The sequence below is a fragment of the Octopus bimaculoides genome, chromosome 3 (assembly GCF_046866305.1).
Source record: "Octopus bimaculoides isolate indiv1 chromosome 3, ASM4686630v1, whole genome shotgun sequence".
Lineage (NCBI taxonomy): Eukaryota > Metazoa > Mollusca > Cephalopoda > Octopoda > Octopodidae > Octopus > Octopus bimaculoides.
Window position 1 is genome coordinate 50,883,769 of NC_142930.1, and position 22,500 is coordinate 50,906,268.

General features: G+C 37.6%; 2 protein-coding genes across 2 annotated transcripts in view; both read left to right on the forward strand.

Annotated features, from left to right (window-relative positions):
* Positions 1-22,500, forward strand: part of LOC106867234 (metabotropic glutamate receptor 3) — a 136,591-nt gene that overhangs the window by 1,119 nt on the left and 112,972 nt on the right. The window lies entirely within an intron of this gene.
* Positions 12,160-12,618, forward strand: LOC149136525 (general transcription factor II-I repeat domain-containing protein 2-like). The gene has a single exon (XM_089348359.1). The coding sequence runs from the start codon at positions 12,160-12,162 to the stop codon at positions 12,616-12,618; it is 459 nt and encodes a 152-aa protein (XP_089204485.1).

Genomic DNA, 22,500 nt, shown 5'->3' on the forward strand with positions numbered 1-22,500 from the left:
AAAATCCACTATCACATATAGAAAAATTAATAATTAAAAGCACAATAAATGAGTATAATATAAAGTAAAGTAAATATCATAAGATAAATATAATAAAAAGATTACACGTGTTTCATAACCAATTTTCAAATAGAAAAGAAGTTTAAATCGATTAAAATCAATTGAAATTATCGAAAATAAGTTCTATTCAAAAATATAGCTACTCGTCAGATCGTAAGTAGAACAATAATTAGATATATATCTCAGCCAACAATAAGTACCAAATGAAATACTTATTATATAAAGATTATTTAAAAAATATCATAATATCAAAATAATAACCATTCAATAATCATCCCTTCATCCATTATAATAACATGTATATTATATACAAAAAACATCTTACATAAATTATCATTGTTTTAAATTATCATTGTTTTAAATACAAGTTGAACGAAGTTTAAGTTTAAAATAATAATGAAGATAAAATTAGTACATATTTAACCGGTGTAATAGTTAAAGCTATACTATTTAAAGCTAAAGACGTTTATTTAATTATAATTAAAGATCAATTGAATAATAAAAAAATACAAGATTATTTATTTCTACAAACGCAATAATAAAAAATATGAATGAAAAAATTATGGGCACGGTTTCCCGGTTTCTATGGCGTATGTATTCCCCAGCTGGACGGGACGCCAGTCCATCGCAGCGTTACTCATTTTTGCCAGTTGAGTGGACTGGAGCAACGGGAAATGAAGTGATTTGCTCAAGAACACAACGCGTCACCCGGTCCAGGAATCGAAACCACAATCTTACGAACATGATGCTGGCACCCTAACCAATAAGCCACGTGCCTCCACACACACACACACACACACACACACACACACACACACACACACACACACACACACACACACACACACACACATATATATATATGTATATATATATATATATATATATATATATATATATATATATATATATATATATATATATATATATATATAATTATGTGTATTTCTTCTATCTTAATGAATAAAAATTCTTCTGATAGAATAAATGGGTTAATAGAAACCAATGTAGCAAAGAACACAAAATAACTGTCGTTTAGTTCCTGTTTTTAAGGCAGAAACTCCTTGAAATTTTGGGTATTTGAGTATATTTAATAATTTAAGGAATGGAGAAAACGCATGTTATAATTGCATACTTTATTCCTACATATGTTTCAAAGGATTACAACCTGTGTGATCCATAGGGATCTTTGATATTAAAGTTGTAACCTTCTCATCAGGGAAAGCATGGGAATCATCTTAAACGTAAGACATTATGACCGATTATGAAAACAATAGATGGATAAGGTTATGACTTGATTCATTTGAAAAAAACCGTTAGAGAATTGGACGCTGCCGGATAGTGGGTTGGACAACACATACCTATAAATGTGTGAGAGCGTACATGCATACATAAATCCATATACACAAACACACACATACATGCAAACTAATACACACACACACACACACACACACACACACACACACACACACACACACACACACACACATATATATATATATATATATATATGTATATACATATACATACATATGTGCACTTGTATATACATATATATATATATATATATATATACACCAACACATATATACACTCATACGTCCACATTTATACATATGCACATACGTACCCACGCATATACAAATATACACATGTATGCATGTCCCCAAATACACACATGTATCCATTTATATATACACACATGTATAAATAGAAATAGACTCATACACATACATATAGCTATACATCTACGCGTATTACCTAATCAAATAAACAGATTCGCATATACATATACATACATGTATACATACGTGAACACACGGATGCACATACATACATACATACAAATACATATATATATATATATCGGGACTACTTCTCGGACCTGGGACGCCGCCCATCCAACTGGACGCCGCCTCTAGGCCAATTCAGTAGCCTAGACTTGTTCGTGGATGACTGTAAGGCGTTGGTCGAGCGTTTCGACTTTAAAAAAAGACCCCTCTGGGCCAATCTCACCCGGGCCGAATCAGTCGCCCTCCGCAATCTCCGCCGCCGCGACGACATCGTCATCAAGCCGGCGGACAAAGGTGGAGCAGTGGTGGTGTGGCGCGCGGACCTTTACAAGGGGGAAGCGCTCAGCCAGCTTCACAATCCCCTCTTCTACCGCCTCCTCCCCTCCGACCCACCCCTCCGACCCACCCCTCCGACCCACCCCTCCGACCCCACCCCTCCTACCAACGGCTTGTGTCCTCCATCTACTTCCTTCCCAAGATCCACAAACCTAACAACCCTGGCCGCCCCATTGTCTCTGCTTGCAATTGCCCCACCGAACTCATTTCAAAATACCTCGACCATATCCTATCCCCGTTAGTTGCTGCCCTCCCATCCCACATACACGACACCAACCACACCCTTCGCCTCTTCAATTCCTTTTCTTTCCCTCCCGGCCCCTCACACCTCCTCTTCACCCTGGACATCAAATCCCTATACACCGTGATTCCACACAACGATGGTCTCTCAGCCCTCCAATACTTCCTTGACCGCCGCCCTGACCCCACACCTAGCACCCCTACCCTGCTTCGTCTGGCAGAACTCGTCCTCACCCTCAACTGCTTCACGTTCGCCGGAGATACCTACCAACAGGAATCTGGGGTCGCGATGGGGACGAGAATGGGGGCCAATTACGCCAACCTCTTTGTTGGTTACATTGAGGCCCAAGTATTCTCCCAATTCTCCGGTCCGACCCCGGAACTATACGGTCGCTACATAGATGACTGTATAGGAGCCACCTCCCTCTCCCGCGAACAGCTCTGCCTTTTCATCTCCTTCCTCTCTAACTTCCACCCTACTCTTGACTTTACTTCTACCATCTCTGACACCTCTGTTAACTTCCTCGACATCTCTCTTTCCATCAACCCCACCTCCAACTCTCTAACTACCTCCGCCTTCTTCAAACCCACTGACTCCCACCTCTACCTCAACTTCTCCTCCTCCCATCCATTCCACACCAAACGAACCATCCCCTACTCCCAGTTCCTCCGCCTCCGACGTTTGTGCAGCCTGGACCAGGATTTCGAGGCCCAGTCCCAGTATCTTTCTCGTCTGTTCATGCATCGAGGATACCCCTCCCACCTTGTCCAATCCGCTCTCGCCCGCGCTCGTCGAATCGACCGCACCACCGCCCTCTCTCCTCCCCCACACCAATCCCCTAACCGTACCCCCTTCCCACTCCGTTTCCACCCTGCCACCCTACCCCTTCGTCGGAGGATCCTACGGGCCTTCCGTCGCCTCCAGCTCGATCCCACTACCCACCCCATTTTCCCCAACCCACCCCTATCCGCTTTCAAACGCGCCCGCAACCTACGCGATCTACTGGTCCGCAGTACCTTCTCCTCTTCCTTCCAACCCCCACCCGGCTCCTTCCCGTGCTCCAGATCCCGCTGTCACACTTGCCCCTTCATCACCAACACTACCTCTGTCACCGGATCGAACCTACAAACACTTCACACTCCACACAGTTTCACCTGCACCTCCTCCAACCTTATTTACTGCATCAAATGCACCCTATGCAACCAACTCTACGTGGGGCAGACGGGCCGCCGGCTGGCCGACCGTTTCACCGAACACCTAAGGGACGTTCGGCTAGGCTCGGACTCCCCCGTCGGCCGTCACTTCCACTTGGCCAACCACTCTCCCTCTAACATCTCCGTTTTTGGCCTCGCCCTGCACCATGGGTCCACTCCCTCGCGACTCCACTTGGAGCAACGCTACATTTTCAACCTTAATTCTTCTTTCCCCTTCGGACTCAACGCAGCCCCCTCTTCCTTATGACTCTCCCCTTTACGTCTATGCAACACTTTTCTTTATTTTATATTTTATTTTTTATTTTTTATTTTTATTTTTTAACCCCCCCACCTCGTCCCCTTTACATTATATCCATTATTCTCTTGTTATTACACTCACTACATTTTTCCACTTTTTATCTCACCCCTACCTACACGCACACATAGCCATACACAAAAAATACACGCACCCATACACACACATGTAAGCACACCTACCTCCCAAAACACCACACACACACAACACATATGCATGCACTCACACGCTCAGACTCGCCCACACACTTATACAAACGCACATACACACGCACACTTGCGCATACACACACACGCTAACAATCACGCAAACATACACACACACACACACCCAAGCATACACACCCTTGCACACATAACCCACATATACCCCCATTCACCAATACCTCCCACACACCTGACAACCCATACATACCCCCATTCACACATACCTCACATACCTCCCATACACCTACACACACACCTCCCACACACCTTACATATATAGCGCCCACATACATGACAAACATACATGCGCGCCCTCACACACACATATAGACCAACGCACATATATACACACACACACCCATATATACACGCACGCCTACATACCCAGCCGCATACACATGCGCACACATACACACAGGAGTGCACACACAAAATAAAACACATACCTGGCACACATACGCACGCACACACATAAACACACACATACACACCTCTCACATACATAAAACCACACACACACACACACATACACAACACACATACACATATACACACATGCACACATACACATATACACACATGCACACACGCACACACACCTCTCACATACACAATACTCACTCACATACATAACACACACGCACGCACGAAAACAAACACAATATACACATACACGCACGCACAAAAAATATACACACACTCGCACACGGAAACACACATACAGACACACATAAACACACACACACCCGTACCTAACCCTCACAATCCCCCCCACACACGCACATCCACACACATACACACACACACACACACACACACATACACACACACACACACACACTTCTCACCAACACTACACACTCACACAGACACGCATACAATCACACACACATGGGCATAAACAACACACGCACCTACAATAACAAACGCACGCACACACACGTACACAGCAACGCACATATACACAACATACACATACACACAAACACACACGCACGCACAAAAACATACACATACACACATGCACACATACAAAATACACACACACACGTACACGTACCCAACATCTACAACCCCACACAAACACGAACACACACATACTCAAAAAACCGCCTGTTGACCTTCTATCTACACTGTCTATAAGCGTCCACTAACCAGTCCTGCTACTAATTTCTTCCACTACGTCATACACACACACACACACACACACAAACACACTAACAGACAAACCACCAAACCATGCACACACACACACACACACATACATACATACGCACACACACGTTCTGTTATCACACACACACTCGCAGACTCTCGCACACGCACAGATATTCATCTCTCTTTTTCACTCTCCTGTCTTAGAAAGAACTTTTCCCCCACCACCTCCTGTTCCGGTCTTTTCACAATGTAACCTCGTGGGCATCGGTACCATTTTCCTCTTTCTCCGTTCTTCCGTTCTCCGAACTTTCCATCTTTTCGACGAAGGGCTACGCCCGAAACGTCATACAATCTCTCTTTCCTTTCCTGAGCGTCCAATAACACTATCCGTATCACGTCCTCATTTTGTTGTTTTTTTGTTATTGTTTTTTTGAACTTATATATATATATATATATATATATATAAAAAGGAAAAATAACTCAAGTGTTTTCATATATACATACATACACATACCCATATACATACATCCACATATCCATATATATGTGTGCGCATGTACACACACACACACACACATATATATATATATATATATGCGTGTGTGTGTACACACACACACACATATACATATATACACAAACACACATATACACACATATATATACATATATATATATATATATATATATATATATATATATATATATACATATATATACACATATATATATATAAATATATATACATACATATACATACACATACACACATACACATACATATACATATATATACATGCACATACACACACATACACATATACATGCATATATATATATATATATATATATATATATATATATATATATATATATATATATATATATATATATATATGTACACACACATATACATACACACACACACACACACACACACACACACACACACATATATATATATATATATATATATATATATATATATATATATATATATATACACATACATACACATGTGGACATACACACTCACATAAACTTGTATACACAATCATATACACACATTTATATTTACACAAACATCTAAATGTTTACTTATATTTTTTTTTAAATAAAAATTACATCTACATACTCCCATACTTATTCTCCCATACTTATTCATAAGTACACTCATAATTGAATATATAAACAAACCTGTGTTTTAATAAATACATTTTTACACAAAAATGTACATACATCCAAAAAATCATACGTAAATGCATATTTATATATTTAAAAAAAAAAAATTGATAAGAGTAAAAACAAGGGTATATATATATGTATATAACTTTAATATCTTTGATAGGTTTCGGCCAGTATAGACCCAGGCCTTGTCTAAATTAATAGCACCACCAGGTATATATATGCATATGTATATATATGTATATGTATATATATGTATACACACACACACAAGTTACATATGACATTGTTCTAGCTTTATCTATTAAGTTATTTATTCATATATTCATAAAGTTTTTTTCGAAACTGAAGTTTCCCAAGCTTCCATATTTTCATCTTCCGAAAAGGACGTGTTTTATTTTTGTGTCTCTTTGTACAAGGCAGGTTAAAAAATGTGATTAATGTAGACCATACCGTCGAATACATACAACACCACCGAAGTGATTACTGTTTGTTATCTACGTGTTTATCGCAGGAAGTCGTTCTACGTTTTGAATATTGATTCTGTCATTAACTATCAAGTTTGTTTGCGGCTTTGTTTGAGCATACAACTAATGTTTACTAATGTGTTTCTCTCTCGCTTTCGCTCTCGATATATATATATATATATATATATATATATATATATATATATATATATAGGTAATGTGTGTATGTATGTATGTACGTATGTGCACAAGATCTCTTTGATTGTGTCGAGATTGTGCAATTTTCATATTTAAGGATTTGCATTACTGATATCAAGATGAATTCAATTTTGTTCTCTCTCTAGCGGGAACGTAGAATGATCTGCACCTTTGAACATGTATTTCGAGCGATATGTAACAGCACTGACATTTGAGTACTATTAAGCATCAATGTGAGTTTCATATTTTCGAAGTAGCCAAGCATACGCGTCTATTATCCTCCTCGATATTCTTGTTTCCACCTTACACATTAGCAATATGACTTCCTTCACTTGTATTTCGCCGACGATACAACGAATGAGAAATCGTTACCTCTTAATGCTTGTGAACTCATGACGTCAATTCTTGGTGCAAAACCCATTTAATATGCAAGACCAAGTTGTATTCAGTTCGCATGGTCCAAGTGATCATGCGTTTCTGCACCAAAAAACAAAGACCATCAGTGAGTGCAATATTAAAGTTGGCAAATTCAGCAGTAGCGACTTTGTCGATTTTTTGCCATGTGTTGTGGTTGTTTTGTGTTATAAAAAGAAAATAACAAGGAGGTAAACCACTTTTTTAGAATTCATTTGTGCTTATTTGGGCCATTAATTTTCTCAAAACGCCAGATTTGAAAACTTGTGCAGTTATATCAAGACGACATCCAGCGACTTGATGTATTGAGTTCTCTTGTAAATTCTTTCGACTTTGAACTGCCGGGAAGTCTCACAAATAATATTGTTTTTCCAAAATTTCTTGAGATAGGTACCTCATTTTGGTAGTGTTTTGTTATACAACCCGGACAGCTTGAAAATGTTTGGAAAAACCTATCATCGTCTATCCGACCAGCATCATTTGCAATGAATATATCGGCCGGGCCATTATACAGGTTTGCTCGTAGAGCCTGTTGATTGCTTCGAGTATACCGCAACGAGCATAACACACCACGTAACTATTGGAATAGATGTGGTGTGTGAGCAATATACGATCAGAATTAGATTTCTTCACTATCCAAAAAGAATAAAATTGAAGTCATCACTTTAGTTTAGTATATTAAGAATACGGAGGCGTAATGGCCAAGTGGTTAGGGCAGCGGACTCGCGGTCTTAGGATTGCGGCTTCGATTCCCAGACCGGGCGTTGTGAGTGTTTATTGAGCGAAACACCTAAAGCTTCACGAGGCTCCGGCAGAGGGTGGTGGCGAACCCTGCTGTACTCTTCCACCACAACTTTCTCTTACTTCCTGTTTTTTTTGTGCCTGTAATTCAAAGGTCCAGCCTTGTCACACTGTGTGACGCTGAATATCTCCGAGAACTACGTTAAGGGTACACATGTCTGTGGAGTACTCAGCCATTTGCACGTTAATTTCACGAGCTGGCTGTTCCGTTGATCGGATCAAATGGAACCCTCGACGTCGTAAGCGACGGAGTGCCAACAACAACATTAAGAATCCATACATCTAAGCTTTCAGAAAAAAAAAAAAAAAAAAAGATACAGGGCTACACCATGTGGTTATAGGCTAGATGAGAGTTGCTAAATATTTGAAGACTTAGTTGATAGTTCTCCGCTTGGAACTTACCAGCATTCTACTACTTTGATGAGTTTTCTCGTTATTACTAAATATCAACACAGTAACCTCCTTATATGGAGACAAATTATATCTTCTGAACTGTCCGCTATCTGGCATTCTGTCAGCATGTAATTTAAGAGAAACATTTTCTTGTATGGTTCCAGCATCATTTTGCTCTTGAACAGAGAAGAATAATTGCAAATAAATGTTATAAGTTGAAACTACTGTAGAATGAAGTGTACGGAAAATAACAGCATCAAACTTGCCTATCCCATTATCTGCACCCATTCTCTGCGTACGCTGTCGAACTTGTTCTTCAGAATCTTGAAAGTAAATTTGCAGGTAGGATGGCAAATCAATAATAGCGTTTCCTGGTGTTTCAAAAAATCTATGAACAACTCCGTGAATTCTGTAGATAGAAAGGCATCGAGTAATTATAGCATCGGTTGGTTTCGTGCTACTACTTTATGGCCATAACACTGTCGAACTTCCGGATATTTCTTCTGAAATATTTTACTTCTGGTGAATCAAGTATGAATAATTGATGTAGTTCATTAAGTATAACTGTTTCCTATGGAATACAGATTAAAGTTGATTTACAGCAAATGGCAAAATTAGGTTAGGCTAATGTTCCCCCAGTGCACTCTCTCATGAACATTAGAATGCTGCAATGACGACCTATTACATCCTTTAAATGAGGACTATCATGAGTTACATTGTCAACTACTTCTAGCATTGAGTCTATATCAAACTGTCTTGTAGCATATAGCATCCTTTTTTGGTTCTGATAGATTAATTCTATTCTGAGTTATTCTAATCTGAGTTAGTTGCTTTTATTGTTGTTGAGAAAGTCATTGGTGTGCTGGACGGTGCTGCTTAGCATCTCCTTCTAAACTCTGTTCACATTATTCTTGAGGAGGTTGTCGCCGTGCTGCTTTATGGAGTTCAACATTATGTGTCAAAATACGTTCTCGCTCATCTTCAGAACGTTGTCGTGTTACTCAGCGCTATTCTAAACCAAAAAACTATCCATTTGCTCTCGAGAAAGCGCTTACTGTACTGCTTTATGTTCAGTATTTTGAGCCAAAATGCGTTCTTGTTGCACTTAAGAAAATTGTTATCATCGTTGATTATGTTGCGCACACGCTCACACTGTCTACGGAAACGATGTTCCCGCACTTGTCTATGATGCACAACATGTTGAGCCAAAACGCATTCTCACTGCTCTTGAGAAAGTCCTCGTACATATCTTCGTCAAACGGCATTTGCGCGTCTTTGATTTTCCATTTTTGTTTAATACTTGCTTTGTCTCCTTGCTTGCTATCGTTTTCCTCCTGATTCTCTGCGAGATATTTCGCGTTGTTCATTTATATTTGGTAATTTGTTCAATAAAACATGATTGAACAAATTTTATTTACAATAGAGAGGAATAGAAAAATCAAAAAATCATGAAATCTAAATAGACGCCTTGCTTTGCATGTTCAAGTTACATGTAACGTTGATACGGCTTTTCAAAAATCATTTTAAAAAAGAGTAAATGGCTGCTTAAAAAATAAGATTTTCTACAAACATTTAATTTAACAAACTAAATATTGATTATTTTCTGATTACGTTATTCCAATTATTTGAAATATTTCCAATTATAATCTATCTATCTATCTATCTACCTCTCTCTCTCCCTCTCCTTCTCTCCCTCTCTCTCTCTCCCCCTCTCTCTCTCTCCCCCCTCTCTCTCTCTCTATATATATATCTTTCATAGTTTACTGGTTTTAGACAGATGCTGAAGTCATGCTGAAGCATTTTCTGTGAATGTGAGTTTCTTTTCTGTATTGATTCTGGTGAAGTACCGAGTTGGATGAAGCGGCTCTTCTTTGTGCCTTCAACTGCGATGTGGGTTCATCAGGTATCTCAAATAAAAAAAACCTTCTTTGAATACCTCCACATCTACACCTTGCAAATATCTTTGTGGCTCTTTGGCAGAATGTCGAATAATTGTGGGTCCTTCTTCTAGACCCGTGCTGTGAAACGTCCGACCCACGAAGTCTTAGAATCCCGCCTGTTAGACGGTCTTCAGCATATTCCTTAATATTTACGCAGAAGATTACTACTGTTATTTTTCTTCGATTAATAAATGATTATTGGATGCCAATAAACAGTTCTCGAAGCAGCTCGAAACTCTGCACTCAGTGTGCCTTGTGTGTGCATAGCTGTCACTATAGAAATAATTTCATGTTTTGTTTGTGCATGTTACTGGAGGCCCCCTCACTTACAAAAGTGCCGCCCCTCTCCTAGAGGGGTGGCATGGCATATGTGCTTTTTCCACCTCCAACCCCAAGAGAGGTGGTGCCGGGGGGGGGGGGGGCAGGCCTTCCTTCACCCCTCCCCAAGTAAGGGCCATGGGCACTGGCATTGTGTTAGCAACACTTCATATATACACACTGCATTAACATGAAAGCATAGAAATTGATTCCCCACGCTCGCTCGTATGGATAATCAAAATCTGAAATTTATTTCTATGATATGCCCTATCTGAAAATTTCGTGGCGTCCGACCGCTCTTTTCTTGTTTTTTTTTTCCAGTAAATTGCCATAATAATTTTTCATGTCACAATTTTTCTCCGGAACTTGGGTTTCCGCCCACCACCTGGCTGAGAACAACTCTAAGCTGAGTTCAAATAGATGGGAGGGGGTGGCATTTGAGACCTTGCCCAAGAACACCAAAATACCAAGTGACTGACGGTCCTGATTTCCATAAGCACCAATTCGAAGTTTCCAGTTTTGGTCGAATGGAATTGCATCAGGTCTAAAAATAGTGCCTTTCCGTTTGCTGGTATCGAAAGTCGGTAAAAAGTGACTTATCACAGCGTCCAATCAAAAGCTTCAGAGCGCTCACCTCAGCAGGTGTCATTTCTTAAGAATAGTATCACGTGACTTTTCCGCATCAATAAAGCTGGTATTTGAGGTGATTCAATTTCAAATTTACACCGGCACAACCTTTGATACGGAAGCCTTCTGATGCCGATGAGCAAATTAGTTTCTTCTTCACAATAAATTTCAAATTTTGTTCATCCATGGCGTCGGCTAGAAAAATCAGAAAGGTAGACATAGAAAATCGCAGGTTTAACGAGGCATGGACAAAATTTACATTTATTTGAGGAATCAAATACAAAATGTCTCTGCCTGATTTGTGGTGAAACAATCGCAGTTCCTAAAGTTGAGAATGTGAAACGGCATTACACGCCAAAGCACGCTTCGACCCATAATCGTTATGAAGGAGAAAGTGATTTTACTTCAAAGGAATTCAATCTCGCAACAGAAGTTTTTTGGGGAATTGATGATGAATCGAGAAGATACGCCAAAGTAAGTTTCATCATTGTTGAAAAGATTGCACGTAACATGAAATCTTTTTCTGAAGATTTTGTCAAAGAATGTATCACCTCGGCGACTGAAATTCTATGCTCAGAGAAAGAGAAAGCTACAAAATGTGTTAGCTTGTCGCGTAATACTATGACCCGAAGGACTGAAGAACTGGTCGAAAATACGAAAATGCAGTTGAACAAACTTTGTAAAATCTTTGAAGCTTACAGCATTGCCATCGACGAATCTACTGACACTATTGATACGCCATATCTGGTGATTTTCGTGAGAAGTGTTGATTCAAGTTTTAATATCACTGAAGAGTTACTTGCTCTATCCCATATGAAAGGAAATTGCACAGGCGCTGCTATTTTCAAACAAATCGATACTGCGCTTGAAAAGATGGGACTAACTTACAATCGCCTGGTGGGAATAGCTACCGATGGTGCACCGTCGATGATCGGCAAGGAACAAGGCTTGCGTGGTTTCATGCAATGAAAGCTGGAATCCCTGAACATGAGTAAAGACCAAATATTGTGGTACCATTGTATTCTACATCAGCAATCACTTTGCTCCAAAATCATTAAGTTTGATCAAGACATGGATAATATTGTAAAAGCCGTCAGCTTCATTCGGAGTCGTGCATTAAATCATTGACAGTTTCGAAATTTCTTCAATGAGATAAACGCCGAATTCGCTGGCATCCCTTACTTTACCAAGTTCAGGTGGCTCAGCCGCGGCTGTACTTTGAAACGCTTTTACGATATTCGAGAACATGTGGCAGCATTTCTTGAAGCAAAAGGAAATTCGTGCATAAACTTTGATGACAGCAAATGGATGAATGATTTTTATTTTCTAGTGGACATTACAGATAAGCTGAATGAGTTGAATGTGCGGTTACAAGGAAAAGAAAAACTCTTCCATAATTTGTTTTGGGAGGTGACAGCTTCCCAAAAGAAACTGGACTTGTAGATTGCTCAAATTGCTGGCAGCAATTATGCTCACTTTCCTTGCCTTCAGGAACAGTCGCACATTTGAACCATAAACTGGAAATTATCTGTGAGCGAATTAAAACGGACTCAAGAAGAATTTGCCGGGAAATTTAAGGATTTCCGTGCTTGTGGAGACCAGCTGTAGTGTATGCTATTCTTGAAGTTGGGCCTTTCTAATGCAGCATTATAATATGGGGCGGCTTTTTCAAAAGTGTCTTTGTTGCCGGATAAATTGGAGACATGCCTGCTAATGTTGTTAACCATGTTTAATTACTGCTGCTGGGTGGTTGGAACCTATGTCTATGTACGAGGCTTCCTCGTTTTGTTTGTGGTAGGGTTTAAATTTTCCTGTGTTAAGATTCATGTTAACGTCTAGGAAGTTGACTTCTTTAAAGTTTGTACTAATTGTGGTTCTTAGGCCTAATTGGCTAGATATTTCGCATAATTTTTTCCTTATTCTATCCATATCCTGTCCGTTTTTATTGTGTACTACTCCCAGGCCATCGTCCCTCTATATAGACCTAAGTTAGTTTCTTTTATTTCTTTTTTAAGGGCATCTAGGATATAAAGGCCTACAAGGTCAGCTATCTGTGCCCCGCCATAGCTCTCCATTGCCACGTCAAATAACTCATTTCCATTCATTTTTACCCAGTATGAATTATCATGAGAGAGTAATGACTTCCTTAAGTTCATAATTATGTCTATATCGGTATTTTTTATAGTGACATGTTTTGATAAATTCAAGTGCCTTCTGAAGCAAGCTTTTGGAGATCGAGGGGTAGAACTCTACGATATCGAATTGTATAAATTTGCATTTGGGTTTACTAATAATTCCTATTTCACTTATTTGTGGGATTTATTAATCTACAGCTAGGATTTTGTGGGAAATTGTTTCTATGGTTTTTCAGAGTTCTAAAAAGATTTCGTGGGATAAGCTTTTCTACCTTGTCTTCTATTTTAAACTTTGTGGCTAGATTTTTTGCTCCTATATTAAGTGGTGGTGTTTGTTTGCTTGTACGTTTTAGTTATGTTTTCGGTTAGTAGTTTGCAGTGTGTTTGGTTTTACCTGATTTTTGTTTTCTCTGCTTTAAGAAACATGTTCGTTGATGTTTTGAAAGTGAACTAGCAATTATTAGTAGATCTATATTCGACAATATTATACGACATATCAAAGTACACTCAAATCTTACTCAATGGATATGCAGTAGTGCGGCTATTGAATGTCTTAAGAAAATAGATGAAGAATCCTCTCTTACAAATCCTTATCTTAGAAACAACAGAGTTGACTCTTTCACCGACGGAAAGTTTTCATAAAATAGTTTAACTACCTCATAAATAAGTAGTAGAAAGAACTACACTCAATAAATCGAAATACTTTTAGAGCAGAAGTAATTCTTCTTCTGAATGAAGGCTATATTAGTTTTGCCAGTATCTCCACTACCGCTCTCTTTCTTTTTCTTATCTTTCCGTCACTGAGGAAAAATAAACTCACCTAAATATGAAACACAGATTTTATTTTTTCTTACGTGACATGTGTGAATTCAATGAATATCTATATATATATAAATGAGAATGTGTGTCTGTCTGTCTGTCTGTGTGAATCCCTAAAACTCGAGAACTACGCAACCAATTTCATTCAAATTTTACACATGCCTTACTTAGGGTTCCAGTTGTGTTTTAGTCAAAAAAAAATTATTAACTTCTTGCAGAGTTCGAGCACACGGCAACATAATATCTCCTCCACTATTTAAGTATTACGTGTCAAAAGTGAAACAAAAACACTCATGTCAAATACTTTCACTTTAAAAATGAAACTATTCCACTAACTGAAACAATCACATTTCGATACTGTAGTGACAGATACTTTCACAGAGAGAGAAAGAGAGAAAGAGAGAGACAGAAAGAGAGAGAGAGAGAGAGAGAGAGAGAGAGAGAGAGATAGAGAGAGAGAGAGATGTATATGTATACATATACATGTATATGTACACCATTTCGATACTGTAATGACAGATACTTTCAGAGAGAGAAAGAGAAAGAGAGAGAGAGAAAGAGAGAGAGAGATAGAGAGAGAGAGAGAGAGAGAGAGAGAGAGAGAGAGAGAGAGATGTATATGTATACATATAGATGTACACGTATATGTAGATATATATAGATCTATACATACATGTATATGTATACATATGTGTAGATGTATATATATATATATATAGATGTACACGTAATATGTACACATATATACATATATACATGCATACAGATATCTATACATATATACACCCATCACACACACATACACATGCACACAAACACACACATTAGTCATTTGTTTTCTTATCCAAAACTACGTCAAAAGTACTGAATGGATCTTTATGAAATTTGGAAATTATATTCTTTGCATAACGGCCATAACTCCCATGAAAATTCATATATTTTTGATGTTGATGAAATTTTAACCCGAACATAACAGATGAGCATTATTTAGAAAATGATGTCACACGTTATCGAGGCTACCATTCTTTCTGGATGTGCAAAAGGGGATGACGTCTTTATTCCAAGAATTCCTCTTACTCCATCAGGAGCAGACATTCCTTTTACATTCAGAAGACTACAATTCCCCCTTCGTGTGACTTTTGCCATGTCCATAAACAAATATCAGGGTCAAACACTGTCTGTAGCTGGTCTTCTCTTGGAAGAGCCCTGCTTCTCACATGGACAACTGTATGTTGGCTGCTCAAGAGTGGGCAACAACAAAAAACCTATTTGTATATGCTCCACAAGGGAAAACAAGGAACATAGTTTACAATGAGGTGTTATAATCACAACAGCAAGAAAGTATGTACATGATCACCTTCTTTTACGAAACTTCATTGACTTTCATATATTTATATTGATATACATATATATACGTGTGTTTGGGTGCGTGTGTGTATATACATCTCTATATATAAAGATGATGCGTAGTCTAGACGGCGTTTTTAGATTTCATTATTCTCTTTAACCCGGGCAACGCCGGGTATTTCTGCTAGTATTGAATAAATTAATAGTTTTGTAAAGTTTCAACGTGCAAGGTCGTAAAGGCGTCAGACAGAATAACACTGCAATTTTTGTTCTGACTCTGCGCTGTGAGGCCAATGTCAGCTTTTAACCTTTTATCCTAAAAAAAAACAAAAAAACATACCAATTCAGGGCTTGATAGAACTAAAAAAAAAGGACGGAACATATGCCTTGTGGCATTTGTCTCTTTGTCTTTAGAGCTAAAATTCCGTTACGGTCTATATGAATCCACTCTCTTACCAACTGAAGTGTAACGATCTCAAAAATAAGTAGTAGAAAGAAGTACAGACAATAAATCGAAATACTTTCAGAGCAGAAATAATTCTTCTTCGGAATGAAGGTTCTAGTAAATCTGCCTTCAGATTCACTACAGTTAGGGTTACTAACTCTAACTCTAGATAGCCCGGTCTAACACCACTATGTAGCACATTGAGTACCAGTAGTTGGGTGTTGTGGGCATTGGAAAACACCAGCAAGATATTTTTTAAAAATGAATCACTAGAAAATAATGTTGATCTGAGTGTGTGACAGACGAACGGACAGACAGAGAAACACGGATCTTAAAATATACTCCTTTCTAATAGAGGCACAAAGCGTGAAACTTTCGGGGAAGGAACTAGTCAATTACATTAACTCCATTGCTTGGCTGGTACTCATTTTATAGACCCCGAAAGAATGAAAAGCAAAGCAGACCTCGGTGAAATTAGAACTCAAAACATAAAGATGGACGGAATGCCGCAAAGCATTTTACCCGGCGTGCTAACGGTTCTACCAGCTCGCCACCTTGCTGATACTAATAATAATATTCATTTCTTTTTACAGATTTCATCGGTAGCTAATCTAAAAGATGTAATTTATACAATATTCACAAGACAACTAAAAGAACGGCTCTCATAATGTAGATCAGTGATTCTCAACCATTTATTTACCTATGAACTCCTTTGGTTACTATTTTACTCTGGTGGACCAATACAGCCATTCGATATTTATAAACCAATTTTATAGATACTTCTTTCAAAATTCCTACTTTGTTTCTCAAATATTAACTTGTGTAAGTTGAACTATGTAACACGTTAGAGAAAGAAATCTAGCGGATTTTTTTAATAAATACATCTAAATCAAAATCTTTTCATGGGCCCTTAATATACTATTGTGTGTACCCAATTTACTATTTTGCTTATGAGAACCCCCAAAAATCCATATGACCCCAGGAGTCATACAGACCCCGGTTGAGAACCACTAATGTCGATTATAGATATTTGGTGGCTGCGACATAAAACATAAAAAAAGACCAACATACCATATTATATAAAATTTGATTATTACACCTTCACACCATTCTACAGCGACAGTATATTATTTTGACACAATTGATAAGTGAAGCTGCTTTGTGCCAAAGAATAGGTCAGAGGTCCTGTGCTGTTACATTTAAAATTGACCGAAATGGAATATTTCTGAAACGAACAATTTTATTCAATAATATAATAATGCGAGATTTCTCACCGTAGGAATAAATCATTAAGGTCGTGGACAAGAAGACACACATTAACCCAAAAGACTGCATCTTAATTCATGTTCGTCGAGCGTAATTCACGAAATGGCTAAAAGACAATTTCTAGACATTTAAAAGTATCAGGGAGTTTGTGATACTATAGACATGTACATGGTACAAATATTATCTGACACAAAAGTCAATATTTGAAGCAGACTGGTAAAATAAACATTATATTAAATGAGTGTGTGTGCGTGCGCGGCGTATTCACCTGAATCTAAATTTTTGCTGAACTCATATATATATATATATATATATATATATATATATATATATATATATTATATATATATACATTGATAGAAAGGACAACAAAAGAAAGAAAGAGACCTTGATATTATGTAAATAGAGGAATTTATCTTTAAAAATGTGTGACACTTATTCGGTAGCCATGATAAAACTCCGAGTTTCGGATGCCGGGGTGGGAGCCCACGCTGCCATCTCTTCAGTTATCCGGCTATTGAAAATTCCTGTGGAAAATGACCGTTAAACAAAGGGAAATTACTGTGTGGTTGACCGTTATTAAGACAAAAGAGCTATGGACCGCAGAGTAAGGGGGGGGAGTAAAGGTAAGGGAGTAGAAAAGTCTATAGTGTTCGCGTAAGCGCACCAATCCGTACATTCACCTATATGTATATACTCAACCACGCTCGCTTGAAAACACACATTCTCACCCACATACTCGCCAAAAACCATATATATATACATATACATATATATACCCACATACACACCCACACACACGTGCGCTCAACACCCACGCGCCCATACACACGCACGCAAAAAAAATCACAGGGCAAAAAGCAAAATACAGAAAAAGTGTTAAAAAGCTATAAGGTTAAAACGCGTCTATATGCGCATATTTTCGCATGCACGCACATACCCGCACACATTCACAAGCGCGCACATAAGATTCCATGTACACGTCTATAGGCGCACAGGAAAAAAGCGGGGTGGAGGGGAGAATACAGAAAAAATACATGTGGAAAAAATACAGAACATTATCTCTATGAATATGTAAAAAATATAAAAATATATAAAAATATATAAGAAAACTAAATAAAAAGTATAGAGAGATAAAAAGCTTATGCATAGATACAATATAGAAAGCAAGTCCTCTCAGTAAACTCAGGGGGATCAAAAACGTAGCAAATATTTAGCCACATGTGGACATGATCCAAAAAGTTCAGTTCTTAAATTTAGACATGTGGCGGGGTCTAAGCTGCCTTTCCAGATAAGCCATCTTTCCATATCACATAGACCACACCTTCCGCTGCCGCTGGTGTAAGGTTTACACTTGGCTAAGATCTTCCAATGGATGTTGTAACTGACACCTTTATCCCACCCCGGCATCCGAAACTCGGAGTTTTATCATGGCTACCGAATAAGTGTCATACATTTTTACACACACACACACACACACACACACACACACACACACATACACACATACACACACACACACATATATATATATAATTTTGTTTAAAAGAGTTCCAACACTGTCTGTTTTTTATGTTTTATTTATATTCCTGCAAAACCAATGTGGGATATAGAATATGGAATATACAATATATAATATAATATACAATATAATATACAATATATAATATTTCATCTATTCAATAAGACATATTCCATATATTCAATAAGACATTCAATACTTTATTTCATTGTACCATCCATTTTTATTTTATATTATATATTGTATATTATATTATATATTGTATATTCCATATTCTATATCCCACATTGGTTTTGCAGGAATATAAATAAAACATAAAAAACAGACAGTGTTGGAACTCTTTTAAACAAAATAATATATTCCTCTATACACAATCATACAAAACCCCTTTTTTTGTATTTATTTTTACTCGCATATATATATATATATATATATATATATATATATACATATACACACAGATATGCAGGAAGTAAATAGACACCTTTAATTTTCACAATTCCTGATCTAAGCGTCTCTATATGTTTTCAGCGGTGTAGAATTTACAATGTAATTATTCTTTTTCATTCCAGGTGCCATTGTATTAAACATTTGCGAAGAGTAACCATGCCACGCACAAAAAATTCAGTAGAGCTGTCAGATTTTCTAAGAGGTCGTATTGTTGGGCAATCTGAGGCTGGTCTTAGCGAGCGAAAAATTGCCGAAAATCTTCAAATTCTTCAAAATCTTCAAATTAATAAAATTATAGTGCAATTCAAAAGCCAAGGAAAAGAATCAACAGATTCTCGTCCCGGCCGACCTGGGCCCTTGGAAAGGAAGCTTCAGCGTGACACAGTGTGACAAGGCTGACCCTTTGAATTACAGGCACAACAGAAACAGGAAGTGAGAGAAAGTTGCGGTGGAAGAGTACAGCAGGGTTCGCCACCATCCCCTGCCGGAACCTCGTGGAGCTTTAGGTGTTTTCGCTCAATAAGCACTCACAACGCTCGGTCTGGGAATCGAAACCACGATCCTATGACCACGAGTCCGCTGCCCTAACCACTTGGCCATTGCGCCTCCACACACATACATACATACATACATACATGCATACACACACACACACACACACACGCACTCGCATAAAGTTTTGGAAAAGCAAACAGGGAAAATAGAACTCAATACATGAGTATATATGATCATGTTTTGCTTTTTATTTTTGAAAAAAAAATTTTCCAGTTATATTCAATCGGCAGAAGTTACAAAGTTACAAGTTTCTGATTATATATATATATATATATTTATATAAGAGTGTATGTATGTATGTATGTATGTATGTATGTCACGGAAAGTATCCGCAATAGTGCATCCTCGAGAAAAACGGATATAATTTTTGAAATCTGCGTCCCAACGGAAAGGCATTCAGTAATTAGTAATAAGGAAATATAATTTGCTACTAGAAATATTTCGAATTTTAGATGGCTAAATCTACCCCGCTGTATCTACCATATTTGTCTCTCTCTGACTTTTACTCTTTCTCTCATCTCTCTCTCTCTCTCTCTCTCTCTCTCTCTCTCTATATATATATATATATATATATATATATATATATATATATTTACCACATCCTCTCACTCTTTTTCTGTCTATGTATATCTCTCAAGCACGCTCTTCTCCGTCTCTCTCTCTCTCTCTCTCTCTCTCCCTCTCTCTCTCTCTCTCTCTCTCTCTCTCTCTCTCTCTCTCTCTCTCTCTCTCTCTCAATATGACATGTAATTGCTTTCATTTTGTTTAAAAGTTCGTCGTTAGAGCATCTAATGAGTTTTACTTTCATTTTGTCATACACAGCTACCACACAGAAAATGCTAGCTTCCAAATCTGAATGAGTAAAAATGGTCAGACTTTGAACTTATGTAAAATCTTTCTAAAATCCTTCTGGAATAATGGAATCATAAAATCGGATTCAATGTGAAAAATTACATCAATATACCAAATTTGAAAATTTTCATTTAATTTTGAAATTTCAAATTCTGTGACAGCAACAGAAATGATTCACTCAGGTCGACCAAATCTTTGTGAGTAGTTTTAGCAGACAGAAGCTGAAAGAAGCCCGTAGTATATATGTATATGTATATATGTGTGTGTGTGTGTGTGTGTTTATGTCTGTTTGCCACCACCACCATCACTTGATAGCCGATGTTGGTGTGTTTACGTCCCTGCGGTTCGGCAGCAGATGCCGATAGAATGAGCACCAGGCTTACGAAGAATAAGTCCAGGGGTCGATTTGTTCAACTAAAAGGCGGTGCTCCAGCATGGCCACAGTCAATTGACTGTAACCGATGAACTTTAGATGTTAAACTATAGCAGGATATGAACCTAAAGCGAGTTCCTTTGTCTGATCTTGGGTTTAATATTACAAAACCGCAAGGATAATTTTCTGTATCTCTAATCTCTTACTAATTTTCCCATCTATTTTTATATATATTCATTTATATGTTTTAGTTTTCTATTCTATTTCCTGAGCGCACGTTAACGTAGATTTACATCCTTTTAAGAACGTGTATTCTTGGTAGAATATCTTTAGATCTATATAAATTTGTGTTTCTATTAATTTATGCAGGAAAGAGCAACAGAAATGAACAAATGCATAGACATTTTTTGATCGTGAGATAAATGAATACACATATCTACTGCATATAATGCTGCAGATACGTGTTTATGTGTTTATTAAAAATGTATAGATATATAGAGGAGTTGGAAATGTGTATTTATGTGGATGTAAATGTATGTATATTAACGTATTATAGGCACACACACACACATCCATACACATAAATACTTATACATAGATACTCGAACATACAGAATGAATATAACTGTATACTTGTATGTTTGTAAGTGTATATATGTGTGAGTACAGTCAACTGTGTTCATATACCAGTATATATGTATAATATATTCACACACACACACACACACACACACATCTTGGTATAATGTATAATATTTGTGCGTGCATGTTAATATTCCGATGCGATAATCGTGTAAATCCGCAAACTTGAAAGATCTCTAAGTTAAACACTCTGTATTTTGTATATTTTTAAATGGGTTTATACATAATCCTACAATTTTTCCATCGTTATCAGCAATGCGAATGTTTTGCAAACTCTTATTAGAGAAGTTATGTTTCAGAAATATGAAATCGGGTCAATTTATGATGGTTGTAGCAAAGGAGAATGTGAGGAAATGGTAAAAAGAGATTTTAGAATATAAGAGTGAAGAAAGAAGCGAGCTGATAAAATAGACAAAATGAGAAGGTGGAAACAAAAGAGAAAGCA

Excerpts from the sequence above, each read along its gene's own strand:
- LOC149136525 (XM_089348359.1), top strand. The coding sequence starts at position 12,160 with ATGAAATCTTTTTCTGAAGATTTTGTCAAAGAATGTATCACCTCGGCG.